Consider the following 19,611-nt stretch of genomic DNA (forward strand, 5'->3'; position numbering starts at 1 on the left):
GTGGGGTTTTTTTTTCTCATCTGTGTCTGTGTGTGGGATACTTGGTTTTATAATCTCGAATATAAAATGTAAACACATTAACCGACCTTCTTCACTAACCAGCACAAGCAAAACTTTATAAATTCACTATTGATGCAAGTCACGTGATCCAGCAAGTTTCAGCAAATAAAGCTAGAAACAATCCATCAGGAACCTGGGATTCACGTGTCACTGCTGACGAGTATTCACCGAGACTAGACATGCTTTCACCATATAGCTCTCCAATAGCAGTCCTTTGGTAATTACTTTTGATTTTTAAATGAACTAATTATTTTGACTGTTTCATCTTGTTCTACGAGGCTGATATAACATTTCATCCTGAAATCAACAGAAGGGATCGAAACTACGTCTCCGTTGTCGGTGACCACAGTGAACTCAGCTCACCTGTGCTAAACATCAAGGCCCGGAAGCATGGATCCCAGGGATGTACGCTAGAGGAATTGTTTGCAAAGCAAGAGGAAACCATAACTTCTGGTCTCGCCGCCTTCCGGAAGGACTTTTCGTTTTACGAGTAAACGTTGGATGCCCTGTGTACAGAGCTATCTTCCGTTATGACAACTGTTAATAAACATGGCAAAGCCCTAGACAGACTAAGATTTATGGAAAATTCCGTTGAGGAAAGATTATACAGACTAGAAATGTATTCACGAAGAGGCAATACTGCTATTTGGCATGTCGGTGAGTGAGAAAGATGGCTACGAAATGTGTGCAAGGACAGAGATTGAGCTTCTGAACACGTCTGATGGCGTTCCCAGCAGACTGAGACAGACAGGATGTAGTCCGTGCACATAGGTTAACATGGCGAACGCTTCACAGACTGGATATAAAGACAAGCCCAGACCTATTATCGTGAAAATGGCCCCCTGGGGAGATAGTATAGACATCCTCCCCAAAGGAAAGAGCCAGCCGTTGAGGGAAATGGGAATTGCCTGTAGCAACAGATTTAACAGGTGTGATGTCCAGAAGAGCTACAAAACTTGAGATATTTGTGCATATTACATAGGTGACAAGATTTTCATCGGTAGATCATCTCGCAAAGAAAAAAAAAAGGAAAAAAAGGAATGATGCCGACCAGAGGAAATGAGCTGAAAACTAAGACCCAGACAATTCAGGTGATTTTCAAGAGGCGATGTGGGTCCTAGGCCATTGATATCCAGTCCTTACTGTACTACTGATTAGACAGCTCAGTCTCAGAAACTACAGAAAAAGTAGCGGCAGGTGCAGCAGCTGGCAGACAACCGAAACCTGGCAGGTGATGCCAGTTCGACGACAACATAGAAAACAGATGTCACACCACGTACTGGAGATGGCAGTGAAGACGGGAATCAAGACTCACCGCCCTTGGTTCCAGCCCGCGTTGCTATAAAGTGAATCTCCGAGGGTTGATAGTGTTAGTGAGGGTGATTTGGGGCAAAAATAGTTGGAAACTCCGGTATCTCCCATCACTACTACGATAAGTTCACATGTTGATGGTGTTGTGCTTGTGATTGACTTCTAACCTCTGCTATGTCAAAATATACACCTGGCCACACACTACACTATGCACTGTGTCAACTCAGCTCAACAACTCAAAGGAATCTTCCCAGAAGGATATACGGAGCCTTTCCCAAGACCACGTAGCAGAGGTTCCGTGTGAATCACGTGGGGGATCCTTTGCTGCTGAGCCAAACGGTTAGAAAAATTGCGGCAGTGGAATCCAGTTACTCAGCGGGTGCTTATCCTTCGTACTGGTTTTTTTGAGGGACAAATGGGGAGACGCCACAAGTTTTCCCCTGAGCGCAACGCTACACCCAAAAGGAGAACGGTTTCTTGGTACACGTGTTTATAGAAGTTAAGTATAACTGGTTGTTTGTAACTGGATCATGTTTATGACAGTTTTAAGATGTTGTGTAAAGCTACTTTGACAGATGCTCTCACCCTTGCTGGAACTAAGCTCTTGAAGCAATCAAACAAATAAACAAATACACCTACTGTGTACTTAGTCCAAAATTGATTTATTTTTACCAATCAAGTGTACATTAGTACTATGATCATCAATTGCAGTTTCATGGCTTCCTTTGAACAACAAAATTCAATCCTGCAAGCACTCAATGCAAACATATTGATATTCCAGATGACGGCCGGCATGTACACACACCTGTCAACATTCATTCACACAGGTCCCTATGCAAGTAAGCACCTAACTCAGGTTTTATTGTAATGTAAGTCAACTTTTCTACTCGCAATCATCCTTGACTGAAACAACTGATTTTTTACAACTAAGCTTCCCTAAGATGATTGATTAAAATAAAAAAAAAAGTAGCTTCTCAAAGTAAGCAAAGAGAATAGCAATCAAGAGTAGCAAAAGCATGGTTAGAATACAAAGATGGCCATTGTGTCTCAGATTTAAACTTGGCTGGGTTGATGTAGCCCACCTCCAAAATGACATTCTTGAACAATGAATATATGCAAGGCAAAATAACACCATAATACTACAGAGAGAACAAGCCTAGAAGATCAGCCAACATTCCTACTAAACTTCAGGAAAGGCAAATAGTGAAGTTTCCAGCATCAGTACTACTAGACAGATGTATTCTTTACCTCAACCCAATATTCCTTCTTTCCAAAACACTGAAGTTCTTTCAAGCTGACACATTACTTCTTGGAAAGAAGTAAATCCATGTACATATTTGTGCAAGAAAATGAGGAGGCATACAATTTATATAAATTATTGATTGCATACATACTTGCTTCACACAAGATCTGTGTTATCGAAGTCGAAACAAAATTATTAAAGAACAGCAGTTCTGATTAACCACCTGTCTTTATATTACAATCTCTTGTGTCTCTAGACCTTAAGAGTAAGGATGAAGTAGAAGCTTGCATTTGCAAAAGTATACACATCAAGTTCCTTTTTTATTGCACGTTCTCATTTGTGCTAAAAAAAGATAAGTTCTGCAAGTCTTTAGCTGTCTATTAAGTCTCTAACAGTTGCAGAGAGGACTTGGTCATGACAAAACTTAAAATAATTTAAATTTAATTTTGTCACCTTCAAAAAAAGATTTGAAACACATGCATAGTTTAGCAATATTCTGTAATAAATGCCGTTGACTATGATTATGAAGAACTGAAATAAGCTCATTTAAAAATGTGAGGACATGAAACTTTAAGCTAAATATAGATTTAAATATAGATAAATTTGAATACACTGTGCTTAATCTAAAGTAACTGCAGCAAAAGGCGGTTTCCTCTTTCCTGCCTTGGTCAAGATAATCTGATGTGCCCCACGTTTTCTCAAAGCTATTCAGAGTGTCTTCAAAACCACTGATTAGTAGAATTTTGACCCAGATTAAACCTGTTCTTGTGTTCAACAAATCATAGCATCTAAGACAATAAAAGGCCTGGATGTGCTGAGAAAGTACACATAGGAGCAAGGTGTAGCAATAATATCTTTTATAAAAGAAACTCTATTTTACCAGAGCGGTCCTGTTTCAGGTTAGCATATTTCTAATCATCATCCTGCAAGCATATGGAACATTAACAACTGTTACGGACACAGAACTGCCATACAGAAGTCCCACCGACCTCTGCCTCACACACACAAGGCACTAATTAAACTGGGCTGACAGCATAGGTAATATGTTAATTTCTACTTTTCTATGTTGTTCTTGAGCTCTTAAACTAAACGATAACATTCTCACATTTGACTTTTTACTTGACACCAAATAGAAAACTTCTATTTTTATAGAGTGCTAAGGCAACATTTTAACATTTTCACAGCAGCAAATTTTTCCACTTCTGCAATATAGTGATGTGTGGACTCTTGGTCAAAGGAATACATCAGCAAGAAAAAAAAATTGCAAACAAAAAAGCAATTCCTATAAAATGTCAACATCTCATGACTTTCAAAATATATAGATATCACAGCTTGATCCCTTTCACAAATGTGTAGGATAAAGGACTCTCACTTCACACCACAGACATCAAATATGGAAGCAGGCACATGTACTTCTATGCATTTGTGATGAGAGTCCACCAATAACTTTAATACATATGCAAACTAAAAGATACTGGTAAGAAATACTTGTTTAACACAATGGGCATTAGCCCTAAGTGTCATCTACTTGTATAGCATACTGAATTAACATTCACAGCAATGCTTTTTTTTTTTCAATAGGCAGGAAATCACTAGTTTCTAGCGAAACATATGTTAAAGTGTGTCATGCAGCATATTAGACTTAAATTTTTTATGTCTGCGTGGAAAATGACAAACTGCAGTTTTTAAGGTCTGTTTTTGGAGGATAAGACATAAGAATTGTAAATTATTTCAAAAAAAGTCTAAACAGCTGCTACATATATATCAAGCGATATCTTTATCTTTGATTCTAAATATTTCTCGAAATGAACAAGAAAACAAGCAACAATGGTTTAGACTGATTTATAATTCATTTAAAGTCAACAGAGTGTAAAATGTGATCTCTTTCTTTGGCTGTAGGAGCCAACAGCCTGTAGTCTTGTCTCTAATGACCTAAAAGAAGTCATGGGACGACTTTACTCGTCTCTTTTTTTAAATTTTGTGTACATGGTTTTGGTCCAGGAAAACTCAATGGTGCTTTATGACACAATATTCTGTAAAATAAATAGTGCATTTATTTTGTACATTCAACTAATGTTAGCATCTCTGCTTAAGACTGATTATCTCAGATAATCAGACAATGTTTAGGGGGTATTAATGAGTTGTGTTGTTCTTCTAAAATCCATCATAAGAAATTGTGCTAAACAGTGCTATTATAAATAGTTTTGTGCAACACTGTGCTATCCTTCTATCTACAAAAAGTGGGTAGAAAGAAATGGGTGGTTGAGTCTTCATTTTCGGCATGAAACATGCAATACCTTTACTAGAGTAAGGAATGCTGCTTGTTTATATATTTTCATCTAGAAAATCATACAATCATTTAAAACACAAGTTGCTGTTCTTGCTCTCTCTCTCAAAAAAAAAAAAAAAAAAGAAAAAAAAAAAGAAAAAAAAAAAAAAGAAACAGCATAGCATCTTGATTTATAGCGCTCAATCACAATCTTTCAAATTTCTCTGAGTGCAGATGTGAATAAACTCATGCACATATGGCTCTCCTCTGATCACTAGCCAAATTAGTATACCAAGTGCATTTGCTAGGTTAAATGAGGAGACTTAGTAACATCTCCATAATTAATGTATATTATCTCCAACGTTACTAACAATAATCATTTGTGCCAGAACTAGGCCTTTTGTTTCCTCATCCCAATAACTTTTCATTTATAAAATTGTGATCACCTCTTCCCAGCATTCATAAAGTGCCAGACTAATATATTAACAAATAAATATTACAGCTGAATGTGAAGGCAGCAGCAAAACAAGGACATCATCAATTGGATGCTAGCGTTGCCATAATGCAACAGTAATAAGGTCTCAAGTTCACAAAAGTGATAACAGAAATTAATTAAATTGCTGAAACATCTTAAAAACTTCAGAAAAGCACCAAAAAGCATAAGATGTGTTTCTTCAGACATTTTTTAAGACAAAGCATGGAATTTTAATAACACAGAAGTTCTTTAACGGCAACATGCTTTTCACAATTAAATATTCTACTGTGGGCCAGCCACACAAGTGTTACAATTTAGCAATGTATTTGAAAGGTGCTAATGCTGCAGAATAGCCTCAAGTTATTTTTCCCTGGCATGGCTAACATTCTGACAAAAACAGTGACAGCTTTGTACAAAGACTGGACCATAATTCTCACATAATTTGGACTACCTTTGGAACCTTGTAACACTTGCAAATCTTTACAATTCCTTTAAGAAACAAAATAAATCTGGCTACAGAAGGTTGGCGAAGAACCTTTCTCAATGGTAACAGCATAAATGTTTACTCACAAAAGAAAGCAGAAACACTGACAGCAAACCTGAAAAGTTCTTACACACATGCATGCAGTCCCCCATACATTCATAAACTCTTGCTCTTTCTCTTTTTGGCTCCAAATACTGAGAAATCACTTACCACACCTCCAATAAATTAAGTTACCAACCAGGTAAAATGTACAGACAACCAGCATCAATTAATTTACTGTTTCACTAAATCGTTTGAAATTCAGCCATAACTGTGGTTCAGCTTTGTCAGATTCCATTACAGTTGGCAAAATGAAGCTCTAAACCTCCCAAACTTTGAAATATGACAACACAAAATTCTCAAAACAGAAAGGGAAATTTAAAAAAAATTAAATTAGAAATATTGCTATTAAAAAGCACTGATCAATAGAAACTTTAGTTGTAATCATTTATGATTAATGGATACAGTGTCCAAAAGAAGTTACAGAAGTTTTATGCAAATATCTGCACATTCAAAATCTGCCAAACACACTTGTTATTTTTTCATAACAATGTTTCATTGTGGTCATGAAGGATCACATACAATTTGGCACTTACTTATGTACTTTACTATTTTCAAAAATCAAACTACCAAAAAAAAAAATAAATAAAAAAATTTACATGTTGGATGCTGACAAGTTTCATTTCATTTAGCTGTGCTTCACATCTCTTTTCTAGCTCCATATGTCATCTGCAATGACCCTCTGACACTGAGACAAACACACGCTCTCCGAGTTGCTAAATACATTCCACAAGAGCTTAACTCTTGAGTACACCGGATCAAACACAAAGGAATAAATGCATATATTACCAGTTCTATAATCATTAACTACTGGATAAACATAATAAAAAGACCTCTAGCAAAATAGATTTTAATTTTTATTAAAACATTACGGACACATGTTATTTATTCTCCCAAACACTAGAATTTTAGACAGCAAAAGAAAATGAATGCTTGTGCATCTGTTACCTCCCTTTCCACTGAGATTCTATTTATTTTCTGTCATATATATACAGGTACATCATGATGGTGTGAAAACTGAACCAGAATTGAAACTGAATCATCAGTTTATATACTGTAATTATTTAACAAGTGAGATCTTGACATTCAATAAACATGGACATATGTGCATGCATGTACAAATATACAAATTTTACAGTCTAACCATTTTTATCATATTTTACAAGTGATTTATAGACTAGATAAATACTCCAATGACAGTCTTTACTACAGAACGAAGCCCTAAAAACCCCATGACAATTTGAAACAAGATTCCAATAAGCACTAGCGTAAATACAACTGAAGCATTATTCTTTCCCCTGTACAGAGCAAGCTGTAAGAGTTGACAGGATTTGAAGTCCTTTGTCTCTCTAAAACCCTCACATTTTCAGCTCAAGGGAAATGAACGAAGTGCCAATAATGTAAAAAAAAAAACAACCAAAGTACAAAAACGGAAATGACTGATGAGATAAAACACCAAAACTATGTACATATAAGCTTTTAGTTGCCACTAATGCTGACAACATATTTAGAAAACTTTTTTTTCTGTCAATTGTTTGCTTCCTATATTTTTAGTCTACAGGAAAACTTCAGCTGCCTTCACCAATACTTTAAGAAAAATCTCAAAGTCCACCAGTACCCCTAATATTTTAAATAAACTTTCAACAGATAACACTGATGCACATCACACTAACCAAAAACATTGTTTTACCAAGATGAAACCTACACTTCTGTAAATGCCCAAATGCAAAACAGGCATTTACTTATCATAACTTCTTGTTTCCTCTTTGGTGAAATGTGCTTTTTTAGCTTTTCTGCCATGCTCACAATTTTTGGACAGCTTTTGTGAATATGTGTGCATTGTGAATGTGAGAGAGGGAGAAAGAACAAAAAAAAACCTCTTGAAAAAAAAAACCAGTAGCAGCTGAAATACTTTTACCATGTATAGCAGATAGTAACTCATATATTGTAACTAATATATCAAACAACAAATAACAAGTGTGCACATTGCACTGTGTGGCTTCAACCAGCCAGCTCATCATGAAGTTAAAACATGTATGTATAGATCAGTACAAAAGTACAATCATGGACACTCACCTGTCTCAGCCTGAGAATGCATGCAGGTTACCAGCAAAGTACACAGCTCAATAAACCTGCTGCACAAGTCTTATGAAAAAAGCATCAATGCTCAATGTCTGACTAGCAACAGGTTCGATACATCTGAAGTGATCAGCCAGCATGAATTGCTGATGTATTTACAGCCCACAAGCTCAGCTGTGGGCAAATATTTAGTGAAATATGAAATCCCCTTTCATTAACCTAAGCAGCAAAAGGAATGTATGATCAGGTGCAGGACACTTACCGATACAAAACACAGTTCTGGATCCATGCACAGACGTAAAAGAGATGGTGAACACACAGGCACACAGAGTCACATACGATTTTTGGAAAAGAGTATGAAACACTCTGCATGCTTTTAGGTCTTATAAGATACACCAGACGAAGACTCAATGAACTGAGAAGAGGAATAAGTATCTGTTTGGTGAAGGAGTGTTGAATATAGCCAGAGATAAGGGACTCATTGTGAACAGTTAACTAAATACAGACTATCAGCCCACTACTTTAAGGATGTAGACTATGACATTATTCTGATGTTTGATCTCTACTGGATCCATATAGTACCACGCTACCAAGGGATGTGGAAAGATTTAAGAAGTCACCTGCTAAAAGAAAAATCAGAATCATAAAATGGCTGATAGTCTAGAAGTGTTGGATAGCTCCTTTCTGCCACCCATGATGTTAGAGTAAAAATACTGTCTAACGTGCATCTGAACAGGTAAACATGGACAGCTGCAAATCAAACCATCTTTCAGACTGGTCTGAAATAATAATCACTGCAGTCCTCAAGTTCTGTTTAGTCTGTAAAATGGTGATCTTGACCTAAGGAAACCGGCAGCAAATCATGCTGGCTGCATATTGCGTTCAGGGGATGTTTCCATTTGAGAGTGGCAGTGGCAGTTCCTTTCAGCGTGCTCGTTGGTAAAGTAACACCACAAGGAAGAAGCGCACAATAATCTGGGCAAACAGCTTGTTAATGTGTGTCCTCTTTGGTTCTCAAGGATTAGTGAAGAGACACAAGCATCCAGTAAGGCACACTACCAGACTCTCTCCGCATCCTTCCAGTGTGTGCTAAGGCAATCCATTATAAGAAATGGCCAGAAGATTTCAACATTTCTCTGGAGTCTGAATGCCAATGTAGATTGTCTGACAGCAAATAAGTCATGGTCACGGTGATGACTAGGCTAATTAAAGCAGGAACACTGGCCCTTGCACTAGTATGAACAGGGAAGTACTGAGGCCACCATCTCTGCCAGTGAACCTTGCGGTGTGTCAATAAGGACCACCTCCTGAGTGGAGGATCAGGGCAGCTTGTTGTAACCTGGGTGTGCTGGAGGATGCAGATGATGTGCATGCGAATGTATGCTCCATCAGCTCATAGGCTGTCCATGAAGGGACAGACTTGATGGGACTGAGGTTAACCACATTATTGACCTTTTGTATGACTCTAAAGCTGACTATTGCTGTCACTACCATCCAATTTTCTGCGGAAAACACTTGATGTCTTGCTTGCCTCCAAGACCTGCTGACTGCTGACATTTGGAAATCTGTGAGGATGACTAGAACTGTTCATGCAGCAGCTCACTTCTTTGTGGGACAGTCTTGAGATGATGCCAGTGTTGAAAAACCTTGAAGGCTTTTCAAGGACCTGTGCACCTAAAAACAAAGCTCTTCTGTTCAAATCATCTTTACTAAGGAATATTTATTGTTATCTACAGTACTTTGTAATAATCTTTAGTAATTTATAATGAAATTTGTCCTGGAAGCATTTATTAAAACAGAAACCTTAAAAATCTCCTTCTGAAGGGTATCAATTATTAAATGTTTCTTGGCATTATAAACATATCCCCCTTAGAACGTGCAAGACATTATGTCCCAGGCTTTTATCATACATTTTATTTATTCCCAGCATGTTTCATTCTAAAAAATATAGCATAAAATAATGCCTTCAAATTTTGACCTTACCAGATTTTTTTTCATATTTTATTGCATATGAATTGCATATATACCTACAAGATTTTGAATGTTCCACGAATGAGTTAAGATGAAGTTACCTGCTCAAGAACCTGAATATTGGCTTTGAGAACATCATGAAGCTGATGGATTGTGGCCATGTGACTTTCTGACTGCAGTGTGTACATACTCCCCATCACCTGCTCCCTGTGGAGGTACACAAAACACAAGCTTTGCATGTATAAGTAGAAGATCCTTAGTAACTACAAGATCCCTCAGAGATGTATTCTTCAGTTCTGTTTTTTTTTAATACTATATAGTTCTGAATGTTTTTGAAGGAAATCTATTTAACCCATGGCCTAAAGTGCTTTCCCTTGGATTGGCCACCAATCACACATCTTTTAGAGATAGACTGTGAGTACATACACAAGTGGCATCTGCACTATCTAGACTTTTCTGATTCAGAAGCTAGGTTTAGGTTTATTTATTCATTCCCTTGAAATGTACTTGTTGATTTGTGTTTATCAACCCATGCTGGTACATCTGAAGGAATAGGGTAGGCTGACAGAGTAGCTGACAAAGTACAATAAAGATGGTTACATTTTGGATTTAACAGTTCTGAGTTTCAGTGACTAATGACAACACTATAGTGGACTGTATATTCTAAGGCATAAGGCATCTATTTATAGGGATGGCTGCCTGCCTTGCTGTGATATAGCTTTGGTTGCTGACTTGACATAAAACACCAATTCACCCCTCCCTCCCCTAGTTAATTTGTCACTTCCTTTTTTGAGGAGCATCATTGGAACTATCATCTTATTGTCAAGTTTCTCAGCCAAGCTTGTCTAAAGCCCTAGACAACAAAAAACATCTGTCGGACAACACATGTGACACATAAAAATCACCTGAATGACTTTTGGTGTGATGGAGTCCAGAGGTTACTCATCTCAAGCTGAGTTTGCAACAGAAGTATTTTGTAGGTTAATCCCATTGCTGACAGGAAGAGGAAAAGAACCCTGAAGATGCATTAAGCAAATCTGCATCATAAGCCAGGACTCGCCTTGGTTAATCAAATGTAACTTTAAAAAAAAATTTTTTTTTTGCTTTCAAAAATGTTTTGTGGATTTATTATTTCCTGTATATAAAGGATTCATCAAAGTATTTTACAGACTGTATGGTCTATATAAAATTTTTATAAATGAGAATGTTCTTTTGAAATGATACCATAAGTGGAAAAACTTACAGTATGCAGCAGACTGCCAGAAGAAGGTTTGTCCGTGGAATTCTGAAACAAACACTATTTTCACTTTCTTAGGGATGCCTGGAGATAATTATGTACTAAGCTGTACTACATCTTTGATTTATTTACTATGACTCAATGATGAACAAAAGCATCTTCATTCTCAATGCACTCAATCCACTCACACACACAGAAGCATCCCATAGTTACAAAATCACAGCTTATGCATCTTGTTAAGGTGCAATATTTCAAAACTATTATTAGCCACTAACTTTGTAAATTTATAGATTAAAAAATACACTTATGTCTACTCAAGTAATTGTTAATAATTAAGCCACACAGAAATTTAAAACTAGTGCATCCTACTGAAACATTACAAAAGAAATTCAGTGAGGAAAAGATAATGTCATAAACACTGAAGACAAAAGAGGCTCTTGTCTATCTCAGCATTTTCTACCTGAAAGCATATATCATAGGAGCAACCATTGTACATGGTTAGCCCTTCCTGAAAAGCACAACACAGAAATACATGCTAACAGGTATGGTAAACCTTCAATCTGTCTGACTACTTACTTCTGGATTTTCACAGCAAATGTAGAAAATGCAGTAAATATTTTCCAACAGTCTATACCTGAAATCAGACAGCATGATCTAACTGTATATTTTTAAAGACATTACTTTTATTCATTTTAACATTTAAGTCCAAAGTCACAATGATAGTAATAGACCTTAAAATTCAAAAATACTGTAAACAAAAACCTGTGACTATAAGAATTCTTTAGAACCCATGTTAGAATCCATTTTTTTTGTTTAATCTAGCCAATGTGTTCTTCTATGATACACCACTGTCTCTTGTCTTGTTACTGAGCACACTTCCCCAGTTATAATTGACCTCTGGGATTAGCAAAATTGATTCCTTGTCAACCATCAATTCAGCAGGAAATAATAATAAAAAAAAAAACACTTCTAGCATCAATTCTTATACTGAAGACTTAATGTTCAATACCTGGATATGTTAGTGTGCACTGATCAATGAACAATTTACAATCTGGATATGAATTCCAGTTTTTCAGCAGGTGTATCCACACAGCAATCACAGCAAAGATCACAGAAAGAAATGTAGCATGCTCATCACTATCTCAGCGACAATCTGAATATGAATTACATTTTCTCAACGGGTGTATCTAGCATGTGACAATCACAGCAAAGAACATATGCAGCTTAGAAGGTTATTATTATCTCAGTGACTTACAGCGAACGGTAGAAAGTACAGGGGATTTCCTAACAGCATGCTGCTTTTTTTCATGAGCAGATGGAAGTTCTGCAGACTGCAGAAAGGCAGAAGCAGAATGGACACCCTCAGATATTTCTTTTGCTTCATCAGACTCATTCTCAGTAGTGTCAGATTCACAGCTGATGTCAGCACTGTGTGTGATGTCATCCTCATGACTGTTGCCATTGCACAGAGATCTGACTGGTTTGATGGCCTGTAGAAAGAAGAAAACAACCTTATATAACAGTGCATTCCAAGAATTAATTGTTGTTGCTTCATCTCCCACCCTGATTCTGGGATCTTATAGCGACAGAATGTACTGAGTGACACTGGCACACCATAATCTGTCAGTGTCTGCATACGATTTTCTAAAGCCCCTGTCCTCCCAATTAACAGTCAAAACTCCCTTTTAGTATCATAGCTAATTCTGCTTTTTTGTATGTTGTTAACTGTATAACTCAACACTGTATGTCAATAAGAGGTTACACTAGGATGAATACTCATACTTACAGTGTCTTGTGACAGTTTCAACAGTGTAAGCAACAGCTTGTATGTGTTGTCACGAGACATGAATGACCCAAAGACATACTGCAACACAAAAGAATCTACTGTATAAATGATGCTAAGGGCATCTTGCAATAAATTTTACTGTGACTAGCAAAACAAAATGCCTTCTTCATTGCAGTAATAGGATAACATGAAGTCTAGGGATTAAAAAATAAACAACACACCTTCACCACCACCCACCCATATCACACATTATCACTTTCACAGAAAAACAAATCTCCATATTCTAAAAAAACATAAAACATACCTTCTGGTCTGCAACCTGTATACCAATGGCATTTGGAATAAACAGGGCAAGCTTCTCTCTTGTGATGCTGATTACTTTTTCAAGTGGAATCTCCAGCTGGTGTGAATAATTAAAAAAAATTACTCTCCTCCAAAGCAGATTTGAAGCTTGCTATTTAATATTTTAAAAAAAAAATGCACAAAAAACTGGCAGAATGCATCATGCATCATTAAGGATAATTATTCCTTTGAGTAGGGGTATTGGGAATTAGGGAATGGTTTGCTCAGGATGTGATTTTCTGACAGACTTGTGGACCTATTTTGCAATGATCATTCCCAAACAATGAATTAATGAGACGGTATAGCTACCTTATCTATACAGTTTATAGCTGAATGTTATTTCTTTCCCCTCCTGCTCCCAACCAAAGCCAGATATACATCACGCAAATTTACATTTAAGAAAGCTGACAACTGCATCAACATCATCATCATTGTAATCATCACTGTCATCTTTATTATCCCTACATGGTTTGAAAAACCTCAGCTACACAATTCGCAATATAAAAGAATCCTCATTACTGTAACTTGTCACTGCAATTACAACTCAAAGGACCCAGACAATTTATGGTTTGATTCTGACCGCTAATGTGGTAAAATGTAATGATTAATAGTCATGTGACACTAATAGTCACAATCCAGGACCAGTGAGCTAAAGAGTACAGTAAAACAAATTTTAAAATGGTAAGAAAGTCTGTTTAAACACCTTCAGTAAGAAACAACAGGAAATGAAATAGTCTGCAAGGATAAGCCTATGTCTAGTCTATGAAGTAAATGACAAAATTATATGAAGTTAGGTTTGTGCATGAGCATGTCTGTGTGTGTGTGTGTGCAGGTCCTCACCAGTCTACCACGCGCTCTAATTTTGGAGTAGAAACATATCCAGTTCTGGGATACATACATCATGCCTTGAAGCAGTATGTCTCCCTTAAAAGCACAGGAAAATGCTGGGGATAGAAACAGATATGTCACTCAGCATGCAGCCACACTGGTCTTTATTGTTCGGACAGGCTAGGGAAAATAATCTCAAATCACACCTTTTGTCATGTATCATCTATCATCACAGATATCCCTTCCTGATAAAATATAGCATGAGGTATGAAAAGAAAAACAAACAACTAAATAAAGAATTATATACATTTTCAGGGTCAATTAATTGTAATGTGCATGTTAGAAAAATGTGTATCTTTCCACTTACACACTCACTCTCTCACGCATGCATGCACACACACATAGCATGTGCTAATCATATAAACAAGAGTGCAAATGCATGCAAACTTTAGGATTAAGTGTATCATGACCTATACCTGTTCGCCTCCATCATTTCCCTTGCAAGATAGATATTTTTTACACACCCATAAAAGCTAACATTAATATGCAGATTTAATTTTGCATGCTATTTTTAGCTTATAACTTGGCCCACAAGTGCATAACTTAAGGAAGCCTGTGATGTGTGATGAATACTAATACTCTGTTACCAACCCAAATTATCAAATCAAATCTGAGGTGAAGCATACTTACAGTCGAGAGGGTACTCATCAGTTGGTACAGATTTAAAGAGCTTGTGGAATCTGGCATTTTTGGACTTGCTGATATTTGCAGGCAGCTCCTGCAGAAAGCAACAGCTGTTTATAAATATCCTGCTGAGTGTAATTATCACTCCTAGAAGAGCTTATCTTTTTTTTTTTTAGTCTTTTTGCTTCTTCTTGTCTATGTACTATCACTGCTTGACATTCTAATTCTGGTTCCATAAAAGCGTTTCCTTTTTTCTTGTCTGTGAATGCTTGTCTATATTTGTACTTAAGTTTTTGCATATATTTTTTTATTGTAGCTACATAAATCTATCAGTAACAACTACTTACAGAGCTGTCTGAGACTTTTATGGGCTCTCCTGCAGCCTTTGGACTGCTGCAAAGATGGAAAAAAAAAATTCTGCTAAGAGAGTGATTTAAAAAAGGTAAAATCAGGAAAAGATAAAAAACAAGAATGACTTCTCTTTCCTTCTGATTACCAAATCCTTGAATCAGAAACTCAGCACAATATTTGTTGTTTAAGTTTGGGATGGCTCTAAAAACTCTAAGAAATCGGCTAGGCTTATAATAGTTTGTAAACATTAATTTTAACAGCTATGTGTCAGTCATCTGGCTACACTGCTACAGGAATACTGTGAGCTGATCCTAGAACACCACAATGCCACAGAGGTAAGAGAATGCTCAGGCTAAAATCAACGACCAGTGTTCTTCCTACTTTTGTGGAAAGGTGAGAAAGTTTGTCTTCCCACCAGCACTTTTACTCCTTGGCATAAAAATAGAGGGTCATCACTGTGCATAAGCTAATGTACAACAATAAATTGGCTATGACATTTACAGGGAAAAAAAGAATAATAGTAAAAAAAAAAGCAACAAAAAAAAAAAAACAACCTGTGTCTGCATTTTGCTTCCCAGTTTCTGCCTATATTTTTCCTTCAGTGATCAGGTGGTCTCTAATAAGTCTGCAGGCAAAAGCATGAATAAACCAAGAATACTACAAAAAGTTTCACTTTGGAGAAGCAAAGTCTTAACAGCCCATCATCATCATTGAAGAGATAAGTAGACAGCCCATAGGTTAAAGCTACCACTTCTGAACCTGAGCTGAGTGCACTAGCCAGTTCATACCTCTGTGACAAGGTATACTTTCCCTAACTGATCCAGCTGGAGTAGGTATATGACTCCTAAAAGGGTTGAGGAAGGTATGAGAGGCAACATGCACCACTCAACCCTAGACAAGCACCACTCAACCCTAGACAAGCACCACCCTCTCCGAAAAAAGGCGGACCCTAGACAGGCACCACCCTCAGAAAAAAAAGTGGACCCTAGATAAACCTTAATCCCTGACAATGGTAAAGTCACAGAAGAATTGCACCTTAACCACCACAACAGTATTAAAGAAAAGGTTAAACAACAAAGAACACATTCTATGTAACTCACTACATCATTAACTTTCTAAAGTTCTGATTTTCTTTCACAACCTCTAAGTAAATGTGTGTTTTTTTTATTATTTGCAGAAAACTGCAAAGCGTTTATAAGAATCCACAAGAAGTATCAAATGCTGGTTTTTTATTAATGTATTTTTAAGTCAAGCATATTCTAGACAGTAAATACAATCATTTTTGAAAAATTGGTCGCATATTTAAAGAAAGATCTTGATGTCACCAAAAATTAGAGGTAATATTTTCTATCAGTTACTTCCTTGCTTTCATTTCATGCACATATACACAAACACATCCTCTGATGCGAAATACTTTGTCTGTATTACATTCCTATTTTGCCTGCATCAGTGTGTGATTTTGAGCCATTATATTTGGAGTTCACAGCCCTGTCAACACATCCATGCATTTCCTACATTCTAGCAACTTTCTTTTAATAAGCCCCACCTGTTGTCACATGGTACAAAAGCAACACTTTCCAAACTGTGTGAGATAAAGCATCCACTAGTGACAGAGCTGCCAGACTTTCGGGTTTCACTCGATCCCTGGTGGGTTTCGCTTGATCCCTGCTCTGCACTTTCAACTGTGGTCTCATCTGCTGATGGTGACGGATCTTTAGTCAAAAGCAGTGATGGCATGGATTTTCTGCAACACACCGAGTTACATCAGATGTGGCGCAACAAGATGAACACACTCAGCTTGAAGACTTGATGATGTAGACTTATTCAAGACTTTGAAACCCAGTTTCAAGTCAACAACTAACCTGACAACCTATTAATCCCTACAATGACTTATTTGTCAGCAGTAACAGTTTGATAATGAACATTAACTGAAAGCCTCTACAACTATACTTCTCTAGTAAACTTTTGACGTGTCCTCATTTGACTTGTCTTTTGACAAGCTAAAGTGCTGTTTTCTCCTGCTGACCATGAAAGGATTAACTACTGGCAGGCAAGGAATGTCTTGGCCAAGCTAGGCTTGCTAGAAAAGGTAAACATTCTGAGGATCAAGCAAACTACTTGTATAAATAAAATCTCTTCTATGTCTATGGACTTCCCCTGTAACAAATTCGTTATGCAGTTTTGCTAGTTTTTACTACAACTCTCTTGAAAATATATATGTATCTAAATACAAAGAAGATAAAAAACGTAAGCATATTTTTCTTGCTTTCAGCTACTTACAGAAAGGTTAAAAATCCCAAAAAGATCTAGAGTGAGATAGAACAATGGCGAGTCCTAAGGCAGAGTAAAGGAAAGAGAAATCATAATGCATAGCAAATGTCTTTGTTGTATTCACACCACTGATATTTTTAAATGACATAAATGAGCACAAAAAATAATTACAGTGCATCCAAAAGGGGTAAAGTATGAGCATTTATTATTTAACCTTTGAGGGAAAAAAAATAAAGCATGCCTAACATAAAAAAAATATTTTGCACTTTTTCTACATGTTATTTCTGTGACATCATAACATCGTTTGCCAGAGTAACAATTTGCAGTCATTACAATCATATGTCAGCTTAACAAATTGCAGTGCCCTATTTACAATCATTATTTGCTTTGCCAGCAAAACAAATTGTCGCAAGTAACCACTGGAACTGGCATTCACGAAGCATCTTTACAAAAAAAGCAATATGATGATGATGCTAAATAGTACATAAATGGTAATAATCATGGCATATTTGTTTGTACATGTTTGAGACAGTAAATAGTAAACTCTAAAAAAAAAGCATACAGATATCATGTACATCAACTGTAGATCAACTTGTGTTTACCACATTACAATTATAAAAAGGAGAAAGCAAAAGGTAGAAGGGATATGATTAATAGGTGCCCTATTTAGCCTCAATATGAATACACTCTCACTTTTTTCTAAATCTCTAGTAAAAAAAAAAAAGTGCTATTAAGAGATTTGGGTTCAAATTATTTAACATCCCCCACCCCCCAAAACATTTATTATGTAGAAAGCCTATATGGATAACCTTGCTGTGAAAAAAAAATCTGGTTTGTATAGTAAGATTTTTCAGCGTAGTATCTTTTCTTTACTTCCTATTACAAACGAGTTTACACTTAGCTGTGTATTTTATAAATAGTTCTTTTGTTTGCTACCATGAAACCAAATCATCAGTCTTGTTATAAACATTCGAGCCTTTTTTCCCCCACTTGATTCTTTAGCAAGATAGTCAAGCCTCCATAATTTACAAGTTACAAGTAAATGCAAGAAAAAGACCTCAAGCATTGTGAAGCAAGATTGGAAAAATTGAAGGAATAGCATAAAAGTTTAAAATACAAGAAATTTTATAATGGGTGCTATGTCATTACAGTAATTATAGTATTCATACAGGCACAGGCATGAGAGAGAGAGAAAGAGAAAAAAAATCTGTCTATGAAAGAGACAAAACAGATGCATATGAGTGTGAGAATGAATTATTGTGTGTGTCTTGCACCTGCACCTGCACGTATGGGAGTGAGTGAGTGGGACACAGATTGAAAGATAGTAGAGCAAGGGAAACAGAAGAGGTTGAAATGAAGGTACAAATTATATTGTTGACTGATATGACTTTTTGCCAGGTTTATCTAGGCAGTTGCAACTGTATCTGAACAATATATCACAAGTAAGAAGTATTTCAAAGAGCGTAAGTGCATTATGCAACATACCCCTCCCTACATTACAGAAGAGACTGAAAAGTTTCTGGCTTTCTGGCTATAAATGCATTTGACTATCATAGGACAGAGCTACAGAATCCAAAGCATAGCCAAAGTATTGCAAGTACTTACTGGTGGCACAATCTTAATAGTTTTTACTATGCTCCAGAGATCAAATCTTTTATTTTATGCTTCCTTTTCTACAAGCCAGAAGACAGAATATCACACAAGTGAATTAGCACAACAAAATTATATGTAATTAGAAGTATCTGGGATTGCACACTTGGCAGTATTTTATATAGGTGATTTAGTAATGCCCTTTTCAAACTTAGAGAACAAGATGCAATTACCTGTAAAAAACCTATACAAATCCTCACTCGTGTTAACAATAGTTTGTAAGGCATGATAAACGACACATCAAAATAGCTGAAGATAGATTCAAGAAAGGAAGCATTTTTTTTCCCAGCAGCATTAGTATTTTTCTCTGTCCTGTAATTTCAATATAAAATTTGAAACAGGAGACTTATCTCAAAACAATTAAGAAAGTAAATCCCATACTGCTGTTACTCTATTTTTGAATACATTTTTTCTGTTTTTTTTTTCTTTCTTTTATACTCCTAGCAGTTGCTCATTTTGGAATTTTCTGCA

General features: G+C 36.4%; 1 protein-coding gene across 7 annotated transcripts in view; it reads right to left on the reverse strand.

Annotated features, from left to right (window-relative positions):
- Positions 1-976: 976 nt before the first annotated feature.
- Positions 977-19,611, reverse strand: part of LOC112553879 (GRAM domain-containing protein 2B-like) — a 69,368-nt gene continuing 50,733 nt past the window's right edge. For 6 of the 7 annotated variants that reach the window (XM_025221353.1, XM_025221355.1, XM_025221354.1 and 3 more), the window contains 12 exons: positions 16,766-16,963; positions 15,216-15,261; positions 14,875-14,962; positions 14,197-14,300; positions 13,319-13,414; positions 13,015-13,092; positions 12,484-12,718; positions 11,805-11,862; positions 11,235-11,288; positions 10,897-11,007; positions 10,093-10,198; positions 977-9,694 (listed from right to left, as the gene is read on the reverse strand). In XM_025221353.1, the coding sequence (XP_025077138.1) occupies positions 9,620-9,694; positions 10,093-10,198; positions 10,897-11,007; positions 11,235-11,288; positions 11,805-11,862; positions 12,484-12,718; positions 13,015-13,092; positions 13,319-13,414; positions 14,197-14,300; positions 14,875-14,962; positions 15,216-15,261; positions 16,766-16,963 (1,249 nt within the window). In that variant the 3' untranslated portion in view covers positions 977-9,619. The remainder of the gene's footprint in view (positions 9,695-10,092; positions 10,199-10,896; positions 11,008-11,234; positions 11,289-11,804; positions 11,863-12,483; positions 12,719-13,014; positions 13,093-13,318; positions 13,415-14,196; positions 14,301-14,874; positions 14,963-15,215; positions 15,262-16,765; positions 16,964-19,611) is intronic. The other variant, XM_025221356.1, reaches the window with a different exon arrangement.

This window comes from Pomacea canaliculata, linkage group LG13 (assembly GCF_003073045.1).
Source record: "Pomacea canaliculata isolate SZHN2017 linkage group LG13, ASM307304v1, whole genome shotgun sequence".
In the NCBI taxonomy this organism is placed as follows: domain Eukaryota; kingdom Metazoa; phylum Mollusca; class Gastropoda; order Architaenioglossa; family Ampullariidae; genus Pomacea; species Pomacea canaliculata.